Raw genomic sequence first — 23,949 nt, 5'->3', positions numbered from 1 at the left:
TGCTGTTGTCTTGTCCTACATTTCACTGGACCTGGGGGTACAGGGGAAGGTATCACCTCCTGTGGAGTACCAAAAATACTTCATGAGAAAGGAAACAATCCTATGGCTCAGTTTATGTCTCTGAGAATCTCTGATATGTTACTGGTGTGGTACAAAAGATCTAATAGCGTTAGAAAAGAGGAGCAGCTGAGATTGCAAGCATGCCTCTCTTTATACATGCACCAAAATCAAAAGGGCTGTTCACTCACAGACAGCCCAGGGGATCCCAATCAGTCTACTGAGAGTTTACCTCGAGGGCAGTAGATGTCTGGAGCCCATCGGTTGCACTCATAATTGTCTGCTGCCTTTTCACAGGTGAAACATTTAAATCCACCAGGATATGGTGTGGCTAAAAAAAAAAGGATTAAGAGAAAAGATTAATTTTTAGACAAGGCACAGAATCCTGTGAAGTTTGATGTTTTCTTCATTTTAAAGAAAGGATTCTCAAGACAACTTAGCAGTTTCTTAAACATTCAACTACCATATGACCCAGCAACTTTACTCTTGGGCATTTATCCCTGAGAAATGAACATTTGTATTCATGCAAAAATCTGTACACAAATGTCAACAGCAACTTTATTTGTCATAGCCCAAAACTGGAAATATCCTCGATGTTCTTCAGTGGGTGAATGGCTAAACAAACTGTTGGACATCCATACTATGGAACATTAGTCAGCAATAAAAACAAATGAACTGTTACTACTTTCAACAACTTGGGTGAGTTTCCAGGAAATTATTTGGAGTGAATAAAGCCCATCCCAAAAGGTTATATATTTCATGATTCCATTTATATGACATTTTTGAAATGATTAGTGGTTGTCAGGGGTTAGGGATGGCAGAGATGGGAGTAGGTGTGGACAGGTGGGGAGAGAGGTGGGTTTGAGGCCAGCAGGAGGAACCCTTGTGCTACTGAAAGTCTTCAGTGTCTCGACTGTGGTGGAGGATACACAAACCTACACATGATAAAATTAGGTAGAACTAAACATACACACACAGAGTAAAATCGGGGAAATCAGAATGACATTGGTAGATTGACTATATTGATATTAATATATTGGTTGTGATATTATGCTATAGTTTTTTGTTTTTTGTTTTTTTTCTTTTGGGTTTCACTCTTGTTGCCCAGGCTGGAGTGCAGTGGCATAATCTCAGCTCATGGCAACCTCCATCTCCCGGGTTCAAGCAATTCTCCTGCCTCAGCCTCCCAAGTAGCTGGGATTACAGGCATGTGCCACCATACCTGGCTAATTTTGTATTTTTAGTAGAGACGGAGTTTTACCATGTTGGCCAGGCTGGTCTTGAACTCCTGACTTCAGGTGATCCACCCGCCTCGGCCTCCAAAAGTGCTAGGATTACAGGTATGAATCACCACACCCGGCCTATGCTACAGTTTTTCAAAATGTCACCACTGGGACAAACTGTATAAGGAGTACATGGGATCTCACTGTATTATTTCTTGAACTCCTGGCCTCAAGGGATTTTCCAGCCTCGGCCTCCCAAACTGCTGGCGTTACAGGCATGAACTACCACACTCAGCATCACTGTACTATGTCCTAAAATTGCATATGACTGTAAAATTATCTCAATAAAAATTTTAATTAAAAAGGCATTCTCTGGATTTCTAATAACTTACTCATGTCAACTTATACACAGATGTCAACATGCAAATAAAAATATTGGGTTGAATCATCACGAAATTTCCTGATGTTTGAGCATTTCAATCTACAAAAGTGGCAATTTCTCTGGCACACTGTAAAATTTTTATCTGGTCAGACCTGATGTCGTTATGAATCCCTGGAGATGGTGAGCCTTAGCTAAGAGAAGAGTCTTCATTGCTCAAATATATGCTGCCCAGGCAGAGGTGACCCTCTTCAGGTGTGTTTTGGACCCATGTCCATAGAAGCCGGATGCTGAGGGGACGTGGGGATGAGGCACCAGAGGCTACCAGGTCTAGCCTGAGGACTAGGCCATTCCAGGAAACCCCACTTAACTCTTCCCACCACTCCCACTGGTGAGTTTCTTCTTCCTGCCTTCAGAAGGAACCATCCTCCAAGGGCTTTTATTCTTTACCTATAAGCTCAGGTGGGGAGGGGTCACATGAGATTCGAGTTCTGGAGATTATCAGGGGCACACAGGACCTTTCCTCCACAAAAAGATGAGGATCACCGAAGAATGTCAGGCCCAGCTGTTCTTTGTCCTTACCACTGATGTGCATTTAATTGCTTCTTAGCTCTAATCATTTGCTTGCTTCACTACTTAGAGTTTTGCCTTTCATAAACAAAACTTGTGTTGTTTAATTTGTAAAATTACCTGGCCTATTTGAAAGCTGCAAACACTCAAACACTTCATCTGCAGGAGCCAACTGTTCTCCCTCGCAGATGGCTGAGCCTGCATATCCCACTGGCGGAAATAATCATCTCAGGGTAAATTGCTCTGCCCACATGGAACCAATTAGATATGTTATCAAAAATAAATGAAGGAGAAGGCAGCAGCTTAAGGCCAGAACGATGGACCAGATATCACTTTGATTTTCACCTTGCCAAGAATAGCTGCCCATCTATGCACATGCTTGCATTACTTCACAGACCTGACTGTGACAATATCAAATAATGTATCATAATCAAAAGTCATAAGCAGTCTAAAAAAGACAAGTAATCAGAACTTTTTATGGGCCCATTTGCATGCTCTAAGTCTCTCACATAGTAACTCAAATTCGTAAACAGAATGACAGAAAAAGTGCATAGATGATTTTACAAAATGATGGAAAGCAGCTCAGACACAGCCATCCAACCACTCCATTTTCATGAGGAAATTTTAATAGGGGGAAAATGTCATATAATTGTGATAAAGAGAAGTATTTTGTAAACTATAAACAAATACTTTTTATATCTTCACATTACCCACCTATAGAAAAATGGGTTACACTTGAATTGAAAGGTTCTGTTTAGCTAAGGACAGGTATACCTTGTTGTATCACAATCCATTTTAGCACACTTTGCAGATACTGTATTTTTACAAATTGAAGTTTCATGGCAACCCGCATTAAGCAAGTCTATCGGTGTCATTTTCCAATTGCATGTGCTCACTTCATGTCTGTGTCACATTTCGGGAATGCTTGAAATACGCCAAACTTTTTCATTACTTTTGTATCTGTATGGTGACTTGTGATCAGTAATCTCTGACATACTATTATAATTGTTTGGGGGCACCACAAACTGCACCCACATAAAATGGTGAACTGAATAAATGTGTATGTTTTGACTGCTCCATCAACCTGCTATTCTTCCATCTCCCTCTCTCCCTCTTTCCCTGCCCCAGACCTCCATATTTCCTGAGATACAACAATACTGAAATTAGGCCAGTTAGTAACCCTACAAATGCCTCTAAGTGTTCTGGTGAAAGGAAGAGTAATACAATTTTCACTTTAAATCAAAACCTAAATATGATTAAGATTGGTGAGGAAGGCATGTTGAAAGCTGAGATAGGCTGAAAGCTAGGCCTCTTGTACCAGTTAGCCAAGCTGTAAATGTAAAGGAAAGGTTCTTGAAGGAAGTTTAAAATGCTACTTTAATGAATACATGAATGTTAAGAATATAGAACAGGCTTTTTGCTGATACAGAGAAAGTTTGAGTGGTCTGGATAGAAGATCATACCAGCCACAGCATTCCCTTAAACCAAGGCCTAATCCAAGGCAAGGTCCTAACTGTCATTAGTTCTATAAAGGCTCAGAGACATGAAGAAGGTGCAGAAGAAAAGTCTGCAGCTAGCAGAGAATGGTTCATATAGTTTAAGGAAAAAATCTATTTCCATAACATAAAATCATAAGGTAACATGGAAAGTGCTAATGAAGAAGTTGCAGCAAGTTATCCAGAAAATCTACTTAAGATCACTGAAGATGATGGCACTGAGAAGATTTTCAGTGTAGACAAAACAGCCTTATATTGGAAGAAGACACTTAGGACTTTCATAGCTAGAGAGGAAAACTCAATGCCTGGCATCAAAGGACAGGCTGATTCTTTTGTTAGATGTTAATACAGCTGGTGACTTTTAAAATGAAGCCAATGCTAATTTATCATTCTTAAAATCCTTGAGACTTTAAGAATTATGTGAAATCTACTCTATCTGTGCCCTATAAATGGAACAACAAAGCCTGGATGACAGCACATTTATTTACAGAATGGTCCACTGAATATTGTAAGCCCACTGTTGAGATCTACCGCTCAGAAAAAAATATTTCTTTCAAAATACTACTGCTCATTGGCAATACAACTGGTCACTCAAGCGCTCTGACGGAGATCTACAAGAAAATTAATGCTGTTTTCATGCCTGTGAACCCAACATCCCTTCTGTAGCTGATGAATCAAGAAGTCGTTTTGAGTTTCAAGTTTTATTATTTAAGAAATATATTTGTAAGCCTATAGCTGCCACAGATCATGATTCCGCTGATGAATCTGAGCAAAGTAAATTTAAAAACCTTATAGAAAGGATTAATCATCTAGGTACCAATAAGAACATTTGTGATTCACAGGAGGTCAAAATATCAACATTAACAGCAGTTTGGAAATACGTGATTCCAACCATCACAGATGACTTTGATTTCAGTAGAGAAAGTAACTGCAGATGTGGTGCACACAGCAAGAGAACTAGAATTAGAAGTGGAGCCTGAAAAAGCCACTGAATTGCTGCAATCTTATGATAGAAGTTAAATGAATGAGGAGTTGGCTTCTTATGAATGAGCAAAAAAAGCAGTTTCTTGAGATGGAATCTACTCCTGGTGAAGATGCTGTGAACATTGTTGAAATGACAAAAAAGGATTTAGAACATCATAGAACTGTTGATAAAGCAGTGGCAGGGTTTTGATAGGATTAATTCCAATTTTGAAAGAAGTTCTGCTGTGAGTAGAATGCTGTCAAACAGCATCACATGCTACTGAGAAATCTTTTGTGAAGGGCAGAATAAGCTGATATGGTAAACTTCGTTGTTGTCTTATTTTTAAAAATTGCCACAGCTACCCCAGCCTTCAGCAACCACCACCCTGATCATTCAACAGCCATCAATATCAAGGCAAGATACTCTACCAGCAAAAGGCTCAGATGATCCTTAGCATTTTTAGCAATAAAGTCTTTTTAAATTAAGATACATACATTGTTAGCGGAACATGGTGGCCAACAATGCAATCTCAGCACTTTGGGAGGCCGAGTCAGGTGGATAGCTTGAGCTCACAAGTTTGAGACCAGTCTGAGCAACACGGAGAAATCCTGTCTCTACTAAAAATACAAAAATTAGCCAGGCGTGGTGGTGAACACCTGTGGTCCCAGCTACTCAGGAGGCTGAGGTGGGAGGCTCGCTTGAGCCCAGGTGGCAGTGGTTGCAGTAAACCGAGATTGCACCACTGCACTCCAACCTGGGCCACAGAACCAAACCCTGCCTCAAAAAAAAAAAAAAGGAAAAAAGATATGCACGTTGTTTTTTAGACATAATGCTATTCCACACTTAATAGACTATGGTATAATGTAAATGTAGCTTTTATATGCACAAGGAGACCAAAAAATTTGCATAACTTGCTTTATTGTGGTTGTTTTGTTGTGGTAGTGTGGAACTGATCCTGCAATAATCTCTAAGGTATTCCTGTACATGTCTGAAGAATTAAAATATCAAAAACAAAACAGGTTCTCAAACGCCAAAGTCATGCAATACTCTTGCAGATATTTTAACTAATCATGTAAAATATTTTAGGAAATTGTCCTGATTGGATACATTAAAAAATACTTTCCCTATCAGGTTTAAAATACTCAATACATAAACAACTTTCAAAGATTGGACTTTAAAATAGCTTGTAAAATTTGAAGTGGAATGATCAAAGTAGACATTTTGGGGAAAAAAAGATATAAAGCATTTGTCAAAGAACAGCATTTCTCAAAAAAATGATCATCATATTCACCAAGGTTTATGGCTGCAAGCTACCCGTACCACTTCAGTTTGCATGATTAATTCACTGGGGCATCAAATTTTATCTGTTCTGTCACTGCAGCCAGTGAAATTTTTGGATGGAATATTGAATTAGTTATTCCTGGAAACTTTCCCATCAAAGAGATAAATTAAGAATTCTGAATGAAGACTGACAATCCAACTACTCCAAGAACAAACTTATTGAGACCCTAACCCTAGTAAGTTGTAGTGCTCCCAAATTTGAATTACTTAATAGACTTTTCAAAATGATCTTCTGTGAGACAAGTGACATACTAAATCAAACACTTATTTCTTACATAAGCAGGCCTGGATTCTGAAATTAACCCAAAGTATACTGAAATTTAAACAGGAATGGGGACTAAAATACTATGGCAGCAAAATGAAGCTTTGCTTAAATTCATTTATCTCTGAGTTTATCAGCACGTATCACTGACAATTAACCAAATTATCTCATTTTGGGTGAATTTTCTTTTAGAATCTACAGTTCCATTATCTGTGCACAGTCTCAATGGTTAGAGTTTAATATTTGCTTGTAGGAACTTTTATTGACATCTTGGCAGGTAATACCAATTAGTGAATAATCACACCCTGATTAATGACAAATCTCTGCAAACATACTGCTTTAAGTGGATAATTAAGGTATAATACCAAGTAAATGGTTAAATTCTTCCCTCTTGAGATATTTTGCCAAAAATGAGGTATACAGATGAACAACTATCACTATCTCCAGTAACTTGCTAACTGACACTGCATCTGATAAAGAGGTTTGTTTTTTTTTTTTTAAAAAAAAAGGACGGAAAGAGGTTCCTAAGAGATGTGCTATTTGCTTCTTTGTTACTTCAAAGCATTGCAGAGCAAGCGGAGTTTCAAATTGTTGTGGCCCCAGCTGTGAATGAATCTAATTTGGCTCTTGATCACAGAGGTAATAAGCTCAGTACCCTGTATTTCAGGGCATAAGTCCTTGGTCCCTTAAGGGAAGGTGATTGTAAAGAAAAAAAGAAACGCCAAAGTGCCCAGTTACTTCCTGTAAAATAATCTGTCCATTAACTCTCATGGTCAGCCATAGTTCAACCGACCATAATTCATTTGTACGGTATCAGAAAAGATTTAGTCTTTGTTTCCACCTCTTGGAACTTTTGCCTAGACAAAGGCCTTCAGTTACCAAAACCGTGGTGAGAACAGACTTTTGTTTTGAAAGGTACGCTGATGTGTAACGCATCCAAACATTTTTTGATTCTTACCAAATTAACTTCCATTGTTTCTGAAAACTGGATGCAAATATAAAAATTCTAGAAATCTAATAAATGTTTTTTCTCAGTCCACTTGGCAACAAAATATTGTGAGTACAATTTTAACAGGGACATATTTCTAACAGAAAAAAATACATTATCTGGTACCTTCCCAGCAAGTCCCCTTATTCTCCAAGATTTACGTAATATAGTCTGAACAAACTTATCTGGCTCTCTACATGGGCACAAACAAGCCCCCAAAGGAATACAGCTCTTTGGTGCACATGATTAAGTAAAGATTCAAAACATGCAACCAGAGGAAAATTGGATATTCTTAGGAAAGGTTTCCTTCTATTCAAAGGAAAGAAACAGAGGCCAAGAATAGGTTGCAGCCACTTAGTATATTAAATTCTGCTATCTCTTATGATGTCTGACTACCAAATAAGCAGCTCCATTTCTCTTAATACTAACTCTTGTTTTGAAAGTTTTTATTTGATTTGGTATTTTAATCATAGGCTAGGAAGAAATTCATTTTTCACATAAAAACAAGCAAAGAAAAAAACAACAACAAATGACACAAGGATTATAGAAAAGAACATTATTGACGACACTGCTTCAGATTTGAAAGCCATGAAGTTTCTTTCTTTTAAATGTTCAGAAACTTCAAAGATTAGGAAACCAGAGAGCAAAAAAGATTAGTCATGGGAGGCTGAATTTTCCCAGCCTGGGTTCCAATCTCTCCCCAGTTATCGTCAGTGATGGCTGTTCTGGGCACTGGAATGAGGAGAAAATAGCTTCTGCTTGTCTGGTACAGAAAATGTGTGTGTGTTCTCATGCCTCCAGCATCACTACATTCTTCCTTCAGCAGGTTCTGAGCTTCATGTTACATATTGTAACATTAATGAAATGTGGCTCACTCACAAAAGAACCCTGTTTGTGCCTTCATCTACAAAGTGAGGTGACTACATAAATAATCCAAAACCAAACTAATCCCAGACTTCTCTCATATATTTTTTACCGTCTATGTTCAACAGATACCTGCTTATTTGTAGAGACTACATCTTACTACGGTCTATTGCTCAAGGATAGAGAACCATGCCATTTAAAAAATCAAAGTGTGAAAACACACACACCACAAACTTCTAAAATAGTTCAAAGAAATTAGAAGTTAACGCTGATTTAAAAGTGGACAGAACAGGCCGGGCGTGATGGCTCACACCTGTAATCCTAGCACTTTGGGAGGCCGAGGTGGGAGGATCATGAGGTCAGGAGATCAAGACCATCCTGGCTAACACGGTGAAACCCGTCTCTACTAAAACTACAAAAAAAAAAAAAAAAAGAATTAGCCGGGTGTGGTTGTGGTTGCCTATAGTCCCAGCTACTCGGAAGGCTGAGGCAGGAGAATGGCGTGAACCCAGGAGGCGGAGCTTGCAGTGAGCCGAGATCGCACCAACGCACTCCAATCTGGACGACAGAGCGAGACTCTGTCTCAAAAAATAAAAAAAATAAAAATAAATTGACAGAATAAACAAAGTTCTGGCCAAGTAGGAGCCATTCATAGTAACTTCACTCTAACAAGAATTTATACAGTATTCCCATAAGTTATGGAGGGAGACTCTAACGAGAACTTGGACCCTGATCTGCTGGTGAATCATCTACTTATAATCTCCCTTAGGAACAACTTCTGTCCTTCTCCACATCTCAAAATCATATCAGAAAACCTCACCAATTCTTTTTTCTTTTACTTTTATTTGTATTTGTTTTATGCTGCATTTATTCCTATGCCATATGTTTTTGTTTCTTCAGTTTCTTCCGGGATATCTTTTTCTTCTCTGCAACCTCTTCTTCTGGTTTAGGAACAATTTGATTCTTTTCAGTAAGGGTCACCGCGATGTGACAGGGGGAGCTCATGTACGGCTCTTTAAGTAAGTTCAGCCATGCATCTTGGATCCCTTGCTCACCTGGATAGGCTCAATGACCAGGAAATCTACATCTAAACCCTTAAGTACAGCATGACTCTCTGTGTTTTTAAGCATGGGCGGCAAAAATTTAGCACTCTTTTCAGGCCACTGATCCTGTGTTCAGCCTCACTGTTTGGCCTGGGCCCACCTACCAACTCCACCATTGTAATGTTAGAATGGTAGACATTCGTTTTGTAAAATGACATCTTTCAGACAACTTAGTGGCTTTTTGCACAGGCATACACTTGATGGCCTGGGCACTTTCCCAGGCGTTCTTAAAGTGAACATGAAGATCCGAACCCTGATTTGCATGATTTGGTTTTCCAGGTCAAGTTTATAGTGAACCATTTTTACAGATCACCTCAGGCCAGTGAGGGGAAGAGGAAGCCCTACTAATTCTTTACATATGGCGAGTTTCCTCTAATCAGGCCATGGCTTTATTTAATTAACATTGGTCATATGAGCAGAACTTTTCCATCAATTTTTCAAGAGCAGAAGTGATTTCCCTCGGCTTGCAAGACTCAGCCTTCAAGACCTCCTTCTGAAATTGACTTTCCAAATAGAGGCCCACCACACAGGGCACTGACCCACTACACTACTGAGGCAGAAGTGGTGTGTGTGTTGTTAAATCCAATCACCTTAATTCTCCTTCCCACTCTGTGTGTACAATCACAGCCTCCATGTAGGTCCCGTGTGGACCTTTTCTGCAGCCCAGTTACTACTGAGTCTGTCACTGAAGTTGAGAAAGAATCACACAGAAGTTGAAAACTCTGGCAATGAACCCTAAGAGACAGAAACCTAGGTTTTTGATTCACCAAGTCTAATAAAGTAGCATGCCTGTTTGGAGAAAACAGCAAAATGCAATCTAGAAAAGAGAACAAATATGAAAGCACCTTCTCTTCATGCATATTATTAAAATAAAAAGCCCCACGAAACAAGCAGTCATATAAGTCTTCCATATGATTAACCAGTGGGCACCAGACTATACTGGTAAGAGGGTACAGAGACAATAGAAATCTAAAGAAATTATTTGCTGCGTATTAAAAGTGTATGGGAGTTATACAACACTGGAGCAGTATATTCTCAGCACCCCCAGTTTACTAAGCCAATGATAATAAAAGCAACAATGTAAACAACCATTTGATTGCTGGTGTAGTATAGGCCTAGTGATTTACAGATATTATTTCTGTTCCATAAAATAAAGCTACAGAGTATGTACTATATTACTTTATCACTTTAGAAAAGACAAAATTAACACAAAGAACTCTCCTAACATTGATTGAGCATTTCCTATGTCTCACACTCAGTGCTAAGTGCTTCATACACATTTTAAATTTAATCTTCGCAATGACAGGGAATTTATTTTAAGTCAAAAGGCCACAAAGCAGCCAAGCTAGTTGCTGACCCTAGTGGGTGGACTCCAAGCCCCAGGGCATTCTGCATACCACCTCTCAGCTAACCCAGAACATGCAGACATTAAATATTCCAACCACGTGGATTGAAGGAGTCCACATGGCTGCCTTCACTTTGTAGACTATGCGATCCTCAAAAGCAAGGACTGTGTTTGATTTGCCTTTATGCTTTCAAGCCTATCACAATCCTTGACACAGTGGACACTCAAACTATATGTGTTGAGCAGAGCATTTCAAAAGAGTCATGCACCTTAGGGCAAAAGCTGAAGGTCAGAATACACACAATACAACCAGCTCTCACCTCAACAGGGGCAATAGAGAAGTCGATTCATACAAACAGACACAATACATACAAAGATAGAGAACGAAAGAGGAAGTCAAAACTGCTGTGTTTCCTAAAGTGTGATCCTTAGAATATCTGCAGCAGAAGTACTTGAAGTTCTTGCTGAAAGCAAAAACCCACAGGTACAGCCTGAGATACATGCAAATCAGAAACTCTGGGGCAGGGATCTGGGCATCTAGGTTATTATGCATTCCCTAGATAATTCTTAAATATAGGAAACCAAAAGGAGGCAGAGGGCATTGGAAGCTGTGGGAGGAAATTATGCTGAAATTGAGAATTAGATGCAGAGAGGAAGACCAGCTATTATCTCACCTATAAAGGACTGATCTTTTACAAACAATCCTCCTTCTGGGATATGGTGGTTCACTTTAACAGCTGACTTAGGACCAGCATGAGTACAAGGGGAAGAGTGTTCAGAATCAGAGTGACTGTGTAGGGAACAGAGAAAACAAGCCCAATAATTTGCCTTAACACCACCAAGAATCTTCTTGTGAAAAGGTGAGGGTAAAGCATAAAACATCTTTTGTAAATTACCGCGCCCCCCTAATTAAATCACCAGAGGTTTTCACTATACTGAAGGATGCCTTCTCCTGGCTGGTTTTGGAACCACTTCTTATTTGAGATAAAGTGATATTTCTGCAGCAAAGAGAACAGTCTTACTTGAAGGGTGGAGGTAGATAATGTCTTTCACTGTGAAGTCTCGGGACTGAGCAGCTTTCAGACAATCCGCCAGCAGGCTCAGGAGCAGGAGCCAGGCCAGAGCAGGGCCAGGTTCCATGGCAGACCGAAGCGTCACTCATACAGAGGGCCTGGGAGCGGGCACTCAGGACGACAGCAGAGAACTTGCACCTGAAAAATGAAGAATCATCTCAGTGATCAACTGCAGAAAGCTACAGGAGGCTTGGCTGAGCTCCCGTGCTGGTAAGATGGGATGGAGGGGAACAGGGCATAAGGAAGTGGGTAGACATGGAGAGAAACTTTATCAACAGTAATTTTAGAGAACTTAGAACATTCCAGCCCAGAGACAGTCTTAATCAGGTTGCTAAGGCTCAATTGGTAGCAATCCCCTCTTACATCCAGCAGAGACTGTATCAAGACAGACTGAATTTTAATGAAATCCAGCTACTTTTTGCCAGGAGGCCACGGGATGGCTGTCAGAGTACGATAAAGAAGTCAGAAGCAAAAGCTCAGAAGCATTTCCTTGAGAATGGTGCAGGTCAGATAGGGAGTGCAGCCGTACTGGGCCACGGTGCCATGCAAACCTGTACAGGGCAGACTTTCAGATTTGGGAAAACAAACAAATACAGGAAAGCTGGTCTCTCCAAAATTAAAAAGTGCCTCCGTAATACAAAATCTCCTTAATGTAACTAATATTTGTTGGCCAGGTACTACTGAAGTCCTTTATGTATATCCATTTATTCTCCCAGCAACCCTATGAGGTAGGCACAATTATTAACCCATTTTGGGTAAACTGGGGTTCAGCAAATAAATAGCAGATCTGACTCCAACCCAGGCAATGTGGCTTTGGAGTCTGGATTTTTAAACACTAGGCAATTCTGTGTTCTCAAGACTGACTTAAGGGGTATTTAAAAAACTGATTGGATGGGCGCGGTGGCTCATGCCTGTAATCCCAGCACTTTGGGAGGCCGAGGCGGGTGGATCGCCTGAGGTTGGGAGTTCGAGACCAGCCTGGCCAACAAAGTGAAACCCAGTCTCTACGAAAAATACAAAAAATAAGCTGGATGTGGTGGTGGGCACCTGTAATCCCAGCTACTCGGGAGGGTGAGGCAGGAGAATCGCTTAAACCTGGGAGGCGGAGGTTGCAGTGAGCTGAGTTTGCACTGTTGCTTTGCACTCTAGCCTGGTCAACAAGAGTGAAACTCCATCTCGGGGGGCCGGGGTGGGGGGACTGATAAGATCGTGTTGTTGCTATAGCACGAAGTGATTATTATCTACTCTGTCCTTTATTCTGATTGTCCTTTTTTCACTCAAAATTGAGGAAAAGACAATCTGTAATAAGGCTGAATTGCTCTGCTTACTGGGAATGCAGAGATCTGTCTTAATTTTTATATAGGTGCTATTCTCTTGCTATCTTCTTGGTTTCCTATAAAGCTTATTCCTCATGTTCTACTACTTTTCTAAGTACCATTATCTCTATTCCTCTGCCAGGAGTCAAGGTTATTCATTTTATTTTAACCTAGCTGATAACCAACAATTTTGATATTTTGTTTAATATAAATGTTCAACAAGATTTTTTAAATGCATAACAAAAGAATTCCAAAATTTGTAAAAATACGTACACAAGGAAATATATTATGAAACAGAAACTCAGTAGAAAAAATCAGTATGACCCAATCAGATCTAGAATATACTACAAAGCAAAATTAATCAAAACACAATGATAGAAAGTGTAAAAATGAATTTAGAAAGTAGAACACTCTAAGGAGCCCAGAAATAGACCCAACTGTTTATAGGGTGCAAGCAATTGTTCAAAATTACAGAACGGGACACAGGTTAAGTTAATAGTATTATAACTTTCTTAAAATTTTTTTTAAATAGCTGAAGCCATAAAATGCATAACATGCTAAATTACTTCCAGATGTGTTGATTATTCTTTTTTAATTGGCAAATTGTCAGAAAACGGAGTAGAGCTCTCTTATCACTTGTAACAGCTTGCTAATGCCAACCTTGCTAATTTCACGCTCACTACGCCATCTTCTGTTTACAATTTAATTCCCCAAGCAAACCTGGCATTCAGAAAGAGAATGGGCCACTCAATCACTTAGTAAGTGTGACTGCCAGGCACTGTGCTGGGCACTTGGTTGAACAATATGATGAAAAAACAAATATCCACCAGTATCTTTCCCTTGCAAGTTAGCAGCCAAGTGACAGAGACAAACATCACTTCATCTTGAAAGAATGCAACAGTGCTTCTTTCCACATCCATCTGGCTTTTCTCTGCCAGCATGATGAGGTTGGTAAGGTGAGGCTGCACCTCTGGGACAGGTCTGCACAGCACCCCATGGAGACCTGGCAGCACCATGGCCAATACCCCCATCTCCTCCCAATCTGTATGTAGCAGGGCTCAGATTGAGAGTCAGAGATCAAAATGGCATGAACATTATGTGTGTAACTATAAACAAAAATGTGAACAAAAGCACAGACAAAAGACCAGAGAGGAAAATACAAAATTAAGATAGCAAAGACATGGTGTATGAGTTAGCCCAGGCTGCCATGACAAAATACCATAGACTGGGGGGCTTATACAACAGAGATTTCTCACAGTTCTGGAAGCTAGGAAGTCCAAGATCAAGGTGTCGGCGGGGCTGCTGTCTCCTGAGGCCTCTCTTCTTGACTTGCTGATGGCTTTGCCCTGCATGCATAGTCCTGGTGTCACTTCCTCTACTCATAAGAACCCAGTCAGACTGGACTATAATCTCAGCTTTATGGTCTCAGTTAGCCTTAATTACCTCCTTAAAGGCTCTATCTCCAAATACAATCACATTCCAAGGTACCAGGGGTTAGGCTTCAACATATGAATTTTGGGGGCACACATTTCAGCCCATTGCATGCTTTGTGTTGTTGTTGTTGTTTTGTTTTTTAGGTAACATTTCCTCCCACATGACATGTCCCAGTGATGATAATGTTTCATAATTTTAAGAGAGTGTAATTGATCTGAGGTGACACAGAGTACTGTAAACTCCTTCCCAGGTTACAGGACCATGAGCTCCTCGTGACAGGAACTTGCCATGATTATCCTTACTTTCCCTGCCTCAGACCCTGGCCACAGAGAGGGCTCCGAGAGCCTCTGTGGAGTGGATGGGAACATTTATGTCAGACTATTCTAATACCTCAGGGGTGGCCTCTTGCCCTCCACTCCTTCTCTTCGTCAACTCATCCTTTGTTTTGCCATAAGAGATGAGTGATAAAAACATCATCACATCGGCTAAAAACAAAAATCCAGATCCATGCTATAGAAAAAGACTTAATTTGAAGCCATGTATACTATATCTTTTATGACCAAAAATATGAGCAAGTGGGAGTGAGAAATGTCTTGAAGGCATCATTAAAAATTCACAGTATCAAGAATATGAAAAATTATCTTCATAGTAAAGTGAACAGTAAAGCAAACTCATGGCAAAGTTTAAATGGATGAGGATTAAGTATAGCAGCGTTTTTGTTCTGGTTACTTTTTGGAAAAAAGTAACGACTTATAAAACTATGTGGCATCACTTCAATTTTTAACTTACTCTTCCAGGTAATCTTATGACGCATTTTCCATTTTTGTTTTGTTGCCTTTAATAGTGTGTTTAAATTGTCAAACATGCTTCCCCCCTCCCTCCACCATACCACTTATTTATCATCTAATTGGTTTGCAAATATCTATGTGCAGAACTAAGAGTGATCATGGTACCTCCATGGTGCCTAACATAGATGACGGGCTGATGGGTGCAACAAACCACCGTGGCACATGTATACCTACGTAACAAATCTACACGTTCTGCCCATGTATCCCAGAACTTAAAGTATGATAATAATATAACAAGAAATGGTGGACGATGTCTTCACAACATATCATGCTTCCACACCCTTTCTGATGAAATTATACACTAATGCTAATGATATATTAAAGGACAATACCAAAAAGCCAAGGCTCAGGTCTAAAAGGAGATGGATATTTTTACAGAGCAGTCACAGAGTACATACACGGTGTGGGGAAAACGCCATAGGGCTGCAGGGAAATGGACCCAGTAGCAGGGATGTGGCAGCAGGAATTTGGCCTCTGTGGAGAACAGTCTTACATGTTTTCATGTGAGATAGGGAACTAAAACCAGGCTCACAGCATAAAACTAGGGACTGGAGTATAGCACTCTGCTTATAGAAGCTAAAAAACCCAAACGGCCAAAAATCCCAAACGGCTACAATTGCTGCTTGAAGCTGTGACTCATAACAAGCAGGGTGCCTCATGAGAAAACGAAGTTCCTGCTTTGCAGCCAGGAACTAAACCAAGTCCCCCACAGCTTTCCCGACTGTATGGCAATATCTCGACATCAAAAAAAAATTTTTTTTACTTGTATAAAAGATGCTGATGGAGGTCAGGGGCGCATTGCCTTGTATCGCCTTCCAAGGCCACATCCTGTGTGTGCACAGGATGGTGGATCAGCGTAGATGAAATTAAAGCAACTACTTCATTCTTTACAAGAGATCCACCTCTACTCATCATGGGAAAGAGCAAGCTGAATTCTTTAGGCCTGATTTGTTTAGCACAAGTTTTCAAATTTGGGGGATTCAAATAATTTTTTAACATTGAATTTCATGTGTTTAATGCTGAATTTACAAATTCTTAAAGTACTTGAATTCTAATTCTCCCAATACCTTTTACTTGTAAAATCATTTCTTCTTTGGAAAAAAAAGAGTATGTCTTTTCTAGGTTTATGTATAATTAGAAAAGGACTGAAAGGATAGACACCAAAATAATGTAGGATTTAGGGAGTATTTTAATATTCATTTACATGTTCAAAACATCTTAATGAGCAAGTATTATTTCATAGAGAAAAAAACTTTTAATAACATTTTTCAAAGAATGAGTTTGACAGACTTTTTATGCACAAGTCAGATTTTCACCTAAAACCAATGAACATAACCTCAAAATAGTCATATGTCTTCTAAAATAATAGATTCAATATGAAACAGAATGTTCTCTCTTCTCTTACCATGCCCTTCCCTGGTATCCTAACACTATTTGGAAGATGCAAGCCTAGAAAACGGGAGGCAATGTGCTTGTAGGGTACTATGCTGCTCACCACCTCAAATCATGTCACAACGGTAGAAGATTAAGAGGAAGGCCTGCATCTTTGTGTAGCCCATGGAAGGAGAAAGGGAGAAGTCATCTGCCTGGTTCCTTCCTGCTTGATCCAGTTCCACTGATCAAGCTTCACTCCACAAGGAATTCCCTCCGTCCCCTACACTTCAGCAGCCAGAATGGACGGCCATAGCCCAGTGCGGATGGACCTCTGATCAGGAAACAGAAAGCAAGCACCTGGCACGGAAATCTGAGGTTTCTTTTATTGTATGAACATGCGATGTTTATCCATTATCAGATGATATACATTGGGTGATTTTCACTTTTTGGTTATTGTGAATACTGCTGCTGTTAACATTCACATACATGTTTGTGTGTGGACACATGCATTCTGTTTTTCTTGGGTATATATGCAGGAGTGGAACTGCCGGGTCTTGTGGTCTTATGTTTTACTTTTGGAGGAACTGCCAATTTTCCACTGAAGCTGCACCATTTTACATTCTCATCAGCAGTGTATGTGTTCCAATTTCCCCACATTCTCACTGACACTTTCCTTTCTTTTTTAAAAAAATTATAGCCATCCTAGTTGCTGTGAAGTCTATCTCACGCTGGTTTTGACCTGTATTTTCCAAGCAACCAGTGATGCTGAACATCTTTTCATGTGCTTATTGGCCATTTGTACATCTTCTCTGGAGTGACGTCTATTCACATCCTTTGACCAATATTTTGCTCGAATATTGACTATTTTTGAGTTGTAAGAGTTCTATATTCTGGATTCTAGATCCTTTTCAGATAAATGACTTGCAAATATATGCTCCCATTCTGTGTTGTCTTTTACTTTCTTGATGGAGTCCTTTGATCTATAAAAGTTCTTAATTTTGATAGAGCCCACACATTATTTTTTATAAACATAGATTTTGTTCCCTTATGAAAGTCATGACCAACACAGGACTAAAAAAATGCATACAATGCACAGTAAAAGAACTTGTCTACTTTATAGTAGACAAGACTGTATTTTCCACCTCTCTTTTCCATGAGAAAAACAGGATGGGCAGGACTGTTTATTCATATCACCGACTGTTTACATTCCTGCAATAAATCATGGAGCACCACTCACTCCATTAGTATTTTCTAGGAACTGAAAAATGAAAGATGAGTGGTATGCATTCACAATTAACCTAACAGCTACTGAAATACAAGCTCTGCTGAGGGGATGTATCTTTTCCTCACAGATTCTCAGTAGTTGATGGGGCTTTAATCCACAAACCTCACAAATGTGATGCTGGACATGTTCAGATATGAAGTCTTTCCTGGGACTTTGATGCTTTTCCACAGAATCTGCGGTGACTTTGGACTGTTTTAGACATTTAGAAAAGACATTGTGTTTCCATTTTATGATGTTGCTATTTGAATATGCACTGCGGATCCTGTCCCTGAATACGGTTCTCTTTATGAAGAAGTACACTTTCATTTTCACAGCTCTGTGACCTTTCATTTGTTATTTATGAGCTTTTGCAAATCTAATGCCACTCTGACAGATTTAATTTGTGCTCTAAATTACCTTTGCATGAGTTACTCAACTGCTGGTTTTATTCCAATGGATTACTTGCTACATTCCAAAACAGAAAAAAAAAAAATTAGTTCAAGATCTATTGGACTTCCTCCACTTCAGAGAAAGTTGAGAAATGTTTCATTCTGAACCTTCACTCTGTGGATGGTACTAGACAATATAAAGGAGGATTTCTACATCAGTCACAGGCAAAGTGCTAGGACCATAACCCAGGTCAAGTTTTACAAGTCTACACCCTAATTACTACTTCATGTACAGTCTATAAAATGAGATACTTCCACTTAAACTGGTCACTAGGAGAAAATTATGCACTTTGGAAGCCATCTTAAGAAACAAGTACTAAATTCCAAAACCTCAGGACTAAATCAACATATAAGCAATTATAAAGTGGCAAACAAATACAAATCTAAATACTTCAATGCTATTCAAACAGAAATTTAAAAATGCCTAATACAAGAGCAGAATGGAAATCTGAAGCCTAAAAGATCACAATCAATCTTGATTTAATTTTTAATATGGTGGTACCTTAGTTACTTGAAAAAGTTAATACAGTTCCAAAAGTATAAACTAAAGGTAGGTCTTTCTAAAGCTAAGTCTCCTTAAATATATCACTCTGACCACAGGCACCTGTCTTGCAATTCGGGAATTGTTCAAGACATGCCCTGCTTTAAAAATTTGTCTGGGGGCTGGGTGTGGCAACTCACGCCTGTAATCCCAGCACTTTGGGAGGCCGAGGCTGGAGGATCACCTGAGGTCAGGAGTTCGAGGCCAGTCTGGCCAACATGGTAAAACCCAATCTCTACTAAAAATACAAAAATTAGCTGGGCATGGTGGCGGGCACCTGTAATCCCAGCTACTCCAGAGGCTGAGGCAGGAGAATTGCTAGAACCCAGGAGGTGGAGGTTGCAGTGAGCCGAGATCACGCCAATGTATTCCAGCTTGGGTGACAGAGTGAGACTTCATCTCAAATAAATAAATAAATAAATAATACATAAATACATAAATAAATAAAATTGTCTGCAAATTCTTTCACATGTCTCCATTGAGATGTGAAGTCTACATCTTGTCATTTTTGACTCTGGGTCAACTTTTCTAACTAGTTGACCAAAGTGTGGTATAAATGATGCTATGTGATTTCAAAAGCTAGGTCATAGAGGGTTATGCAACTTACACCTGGTACTCTGGAATAATTATGCTGAAGTTCTGAGACACCATGTAAGCAGCCTAAGTGCCTTAAGGCTGCCATGCTATGAGGAAGCCCAAGTAGTCCACAAGGAGCTACTGAGACTTCATGAAAAAAGAGAGCTGCCCAGCCAACCCCCAGGGGCTCCAATCCCAGCTCCTCCCTTTTATTCCATAGCCACAGTTACCTTGCAACTGCATAGAAACTTCCAGAAAAGCCTAGCTTAGCCCTTCTCACATTCCTGACCCACGGAAATCATGAGAGAAAATAAAATGATTGTTACTGCCTTCCAGCCACTAAGGTCTGTGGTGACTTGCAAAGCAGCTACAGATACCTAAACACAAGGAAGTGGAGCTAAAGAGCTAACTGGAAATTACAGTTCAGCTCATGAAGACAATTGCATTTTTAAGAACACAATGGTTGTAAGGTACAGAAATCCCAATCAAATAGGCTGTAACTAAAACTGCAACTGGGATGGAAGGGGAAGCATTTTACTGTCTCACCTAACCATCTAGTTTAGACATGGCTGGACTTTTAGCCTTGTTTTCAGGAATTTTCATCCCTCAACTTTGCTCTGTCCCCTCTTTTACTTTTATTCTCATCAGCTCCTCCCAAACTACAGTCACCAGCAGTTCCAAAAGCATTCTCCAGAAGTCTCTTTCCAAAATGTTTCAAGAAAAGCTCTAAGAAAGGAGGGAGGCCCATCGTTGGACCAAGAATTGGCCAGAGGAATGTGTCATTCCACTTGCCCAGGGCTGTGTCACTAGCATGTAGCTGGAACAAGAGCAAAAGTGTAATTTTTATTGAAATCACAAGGTATGACAGTGCGGGAGGTATTGGTTTCCCACAGGAAAACCTAGGTGTTTCAAACTGAAGCAGAAGGACTGACTAGATGCTGGGAGAGCAAAACCACAGATGACCACTACAACAACAATACAGAGTCTGAATAACTTCCTTAGCCTAGGCATGCAAATGAAGCTAAAGGTTGCTCTGGTGAATATTTCTGCAAATACCAGAAGATAGAAGTGTTCTTTATTGACATGTTTCCTATTGATAAGTAGGAATGTTACCTATTTTATTTTCTAAAACTTGAATACCACTCCATTACAATTTTTCAAATCAATATATAAGGTTGAAACAATAAAACCAAAGTTCTAGGGGGCATTTGCAATTCATTCTGCTCTATACTTCCCCCTTCTTATGGGAATGAGTCTTCTGCTAACACCAATCATATGTTACTATTGAAGAGCTTCACATTCTTACATGGCCCATCTTACTGGCTACTGTTATTTGGGTCAGTGTTGGACGTTTTCGCCAAGTCTGGCCAATTAGAAGTCTTTCTGAGTATTTTTCAAGTGAGAATGGAAAAATAAACCAGTCTTCTCTGGTACAGGAGCCCCCAAGGTGTGACATGCAGGAACATGTGTATGCCATGTTCCTCCCATCATGGAGGAGGAAGAAGAGAATGAAGGTCCTTGCTGGCTAAGAGAAACAGGGATGAGAAAGAGTCAGAAAAGGCCCAACTCTTGCATTCTGGCCGATTTTTAACTCTTCCATTAATGATTATAGAAGCCTTAGTATCCATCCAATAAATCTCCCTTTTGCCCAAGCTAGTTTGAGCTGGCATTCTGTCCCTTGCAGTCAGGAACTCTGGCTCCAAAAGAGTCCTCCAAGAGGATCCGGCCACCAGCTTAAATTTGTTTTGTAGACAAATATGCTTTTTACATTAATATTTCTTTAAGGCGTATCAACTAAAGGTTAAAAGTGGTTTTAAAAATGTCAATAATAGAGAACTAGGCAGAGATGATCTCTCTTGGACTTCAAAGACACTGATGCTTTATTTCTACACCTAGAAGGAGAAAGTTATTCACATATACCCAATCTGAACTGAGAATCCATCCGCATAAAAATCAAGGTTTTTTAAAGACGTTCATTTCTCTTTCTGGAGCCCCTTGGCAAGGCTAGAGTTATAGGGAAAAGCTGTCTTGCCCCAATTTGATTTAAAGTTCAACTGCATCAACATATTTCAATTCCTGAAGGGAAAATGATGTCTTTTTGTGTATGTCTAGTAATATACAATCATACATCATTTAACAACGAGGATATGTTCTGAGAAATGCATTGTTAGGTGATTTTGGTGTTGTGTGAACATCATAGAGTGTACTTACAGAAACCTAAATGGTTGCCTACTATACACCTAGGCTATTCAGTATAGCCATTATAATCTTATGGGATTACTACTGGATATGCAGTCCATTGTTGACCAAAATGTCATTATGCGGTGCATGACTATATTCACAATTCTAAAGGATGTATTTATTCTAGGAGCTATTCAGCTTGTTGGTTGTATGCTTGTTTGCTTTCTCCATCAATCTGAAGGTTCTTGAGGACTGACAAGGAGACATTTTCAAGTGCAAACAGCCAGAAAGGAAAGGAGTCAAGGAACTCCCAGGCAGCAATGGAACACTAGGTACATTTCAGTTACAGCTTGTCATTTTTTATTTATTGGGAAGGGGTGGTTGTCCAAAGAAATTTTTGTTTTTGTGTCTTTTATTAAACCCTTCTTATGTTTCAGAATGCCATTTTTCATTTTATTTTTTTCAGGAATTTTTACCCTAGAGATATTCCATAAATGTATAAGTATAAAACATACTCAGAAACAATATAATAGTTCTAAGTGAACTAAATCGCAGCCAGGTCTCTTCTTACATTCAAAATAACCTGGTTCCAAATCTAACATTAGATTATTAGGCATATGTTTTATATCCTTTAATCAAAAAAAAGAGTTATCTTGGCACTATACAGAGGTAGTCATTTCTGTATTTGGAGTGATGAATTTACCTTTCTTTTATTCATGTTTCCAAATATTCAGAAACAAGAAGTACTAGTAATCAATTATAAAGCAGACGCTGCCGGCCATGCACCCATGAAGATATTCTGCACTATTTGAACTGAGTTTTATTGGCAGTGCCCATTGAAAGGTGTTTTGGGCCACTTTGTCATCATTTTAGAGGGCTGGCATGAAGATTCTGTTTGAGGCTTTGAGGTCGGTTCATTCTCCCACCCCATCCAATGTCTTTGGCACTGCCCTGCTCGCCCACATTCTTAAGGGTTTTCTGCCCTTCCTGACACCCCTCGCCACACTGTCTGAAAGCCAAATGTAAACAAACCACCCTGAAATCTTTAACCTCTTCATGAAATGTTTCTTCCATTGCTTTGTGTTGACAGAAGCCCAGCTCACAGCAAAAAAAAAAAAAAAAAAAAAAAAAAAAAAAAAAAAGGCTCTTCCTTTTTGAGCTATGTCCAGTAGAGGGTACTCACTCTTCCAAGTCCCATGGATTCTGGGGACAAGAGGAAGTCAGAATTCTCCCTCCCACCATAGTTTACAAATCATGCCCTTTCTTTCCACACAAATTCTCCTCCTTACCTCAAAGCCTACACCATCTGCCCTTGTAGCTAGCTGTCAAGAAGGGGTTAGAGAATGTGAACAATATGGCTCACCTTCAACCATTAACAAGCACTTAGCCTCATCTTGATTCCCACTCAAGACTGGGAAGAACCAACTCATGCTGAATCTTATGTCCCACCTGGCATGGAGTAGGGTTTTTCCCATGGTTCCAAGAATCCTGACCAAATGTTTGTCAAAAAACCTTGAGAGTTGTTTCCAACTGGACTTTGAAATAATTTAAGTTCAAGAAAGAGCTGTAATTACTAATCTGGTACATGTGGAGAGTCCTTCCAGAATTTCTTACAGCAGAGAAAAGCCAGCCTGTGCTCTCTTTTCTTGCAGGAAAAAGAAAAAAAAAAAAAAATCAAACAGCCAACAACAAAATGGCTTATGTAAAAACCCTATGGCTAAACCATTATTTGCAAACCACTGGGTTCATTAGCAGCCAACTTCTAAATCTTAACCAATATTTCTTACTTGATAATGAATATGTTTTAAAAACAAATCTATGCATGTACATATCCTCCAAATCTGTGATCAACCAATACCTTCAGCTACACACAGTATGTCTCCTGACAGCTCAAAGACCATCACAGTTTTATTTTTGTGAAAGGGTATAAGATTGGCTGAATCAATCTAAACTAAAATTTGACTTTTCAAACACATTTAACTAATTAGCACACTTATTTAGAGGAAAGAAGGATTTCCCTATCCTGCATTTGAAGGCAAAAAAAAAAAAAAAAAAGTATCAAATAAGCTCACAACTCTGTATCATTGAGGCAGGAATTCATCCTTTGTAATGCACCATCTTCATTTAAGTCTCTATAAATAATGACAGTTAAAGAAGTGTATTATTGTAGCAAAGCAGAATATAGTAAGATTTTACATAGCATTCATTCAGGCAGAAAAGGATATAGGGGTTATTAATAAAAGACGGTTTTCCTTGATAACAGAAAATTTTTGTTTTTGCATCAAAATTAATTTCTTTTTT

General features: G+C 39.4%; 1 protein-coding gene across 1 annotated transcript in view; it reads right to left on the bottom strand.

Annotated features, from left to right (window-relative positions):
• The window catches only part of LYPD6 (LY6/PLAUR domain containing 6), a 150,162-nt gene that overhangs the window by 24,013 nt on the left and 102,200 nt on the right, over window positions 1–23,949 (bottom strand). The window contains 2 exon segments of the mRNA NM_001194767.3: window positions 290–388; window positions 11,615–11,803. Coding sequence (NP_001181696.1) covers window positions 290–388; window positions 11,615–11,732 — 217 coding nt within the window. The 5' untranslated portion in view covers window positions 11,733–11,803.

This window comes from Macaca mulatta, chromosome 12 (assembly GCF_049350105.2).
Source record: "Macaca mulatta isolate MMU2019108-1 chromosome 12, T2T-MMU8v2.0, whole genome shotgun sequence".
Lineage (NCBI taxonomy): Eukaryota > Metazoa > Chordata > Mammalia > Primates > Cercopithecidae > Macaca > Macaca mulatta.
The sequence above is the reverse complement of the archived record's forward strand: the minus strand, read 5'-3'. Positions and strand labels throughout refer to the sequence as shown.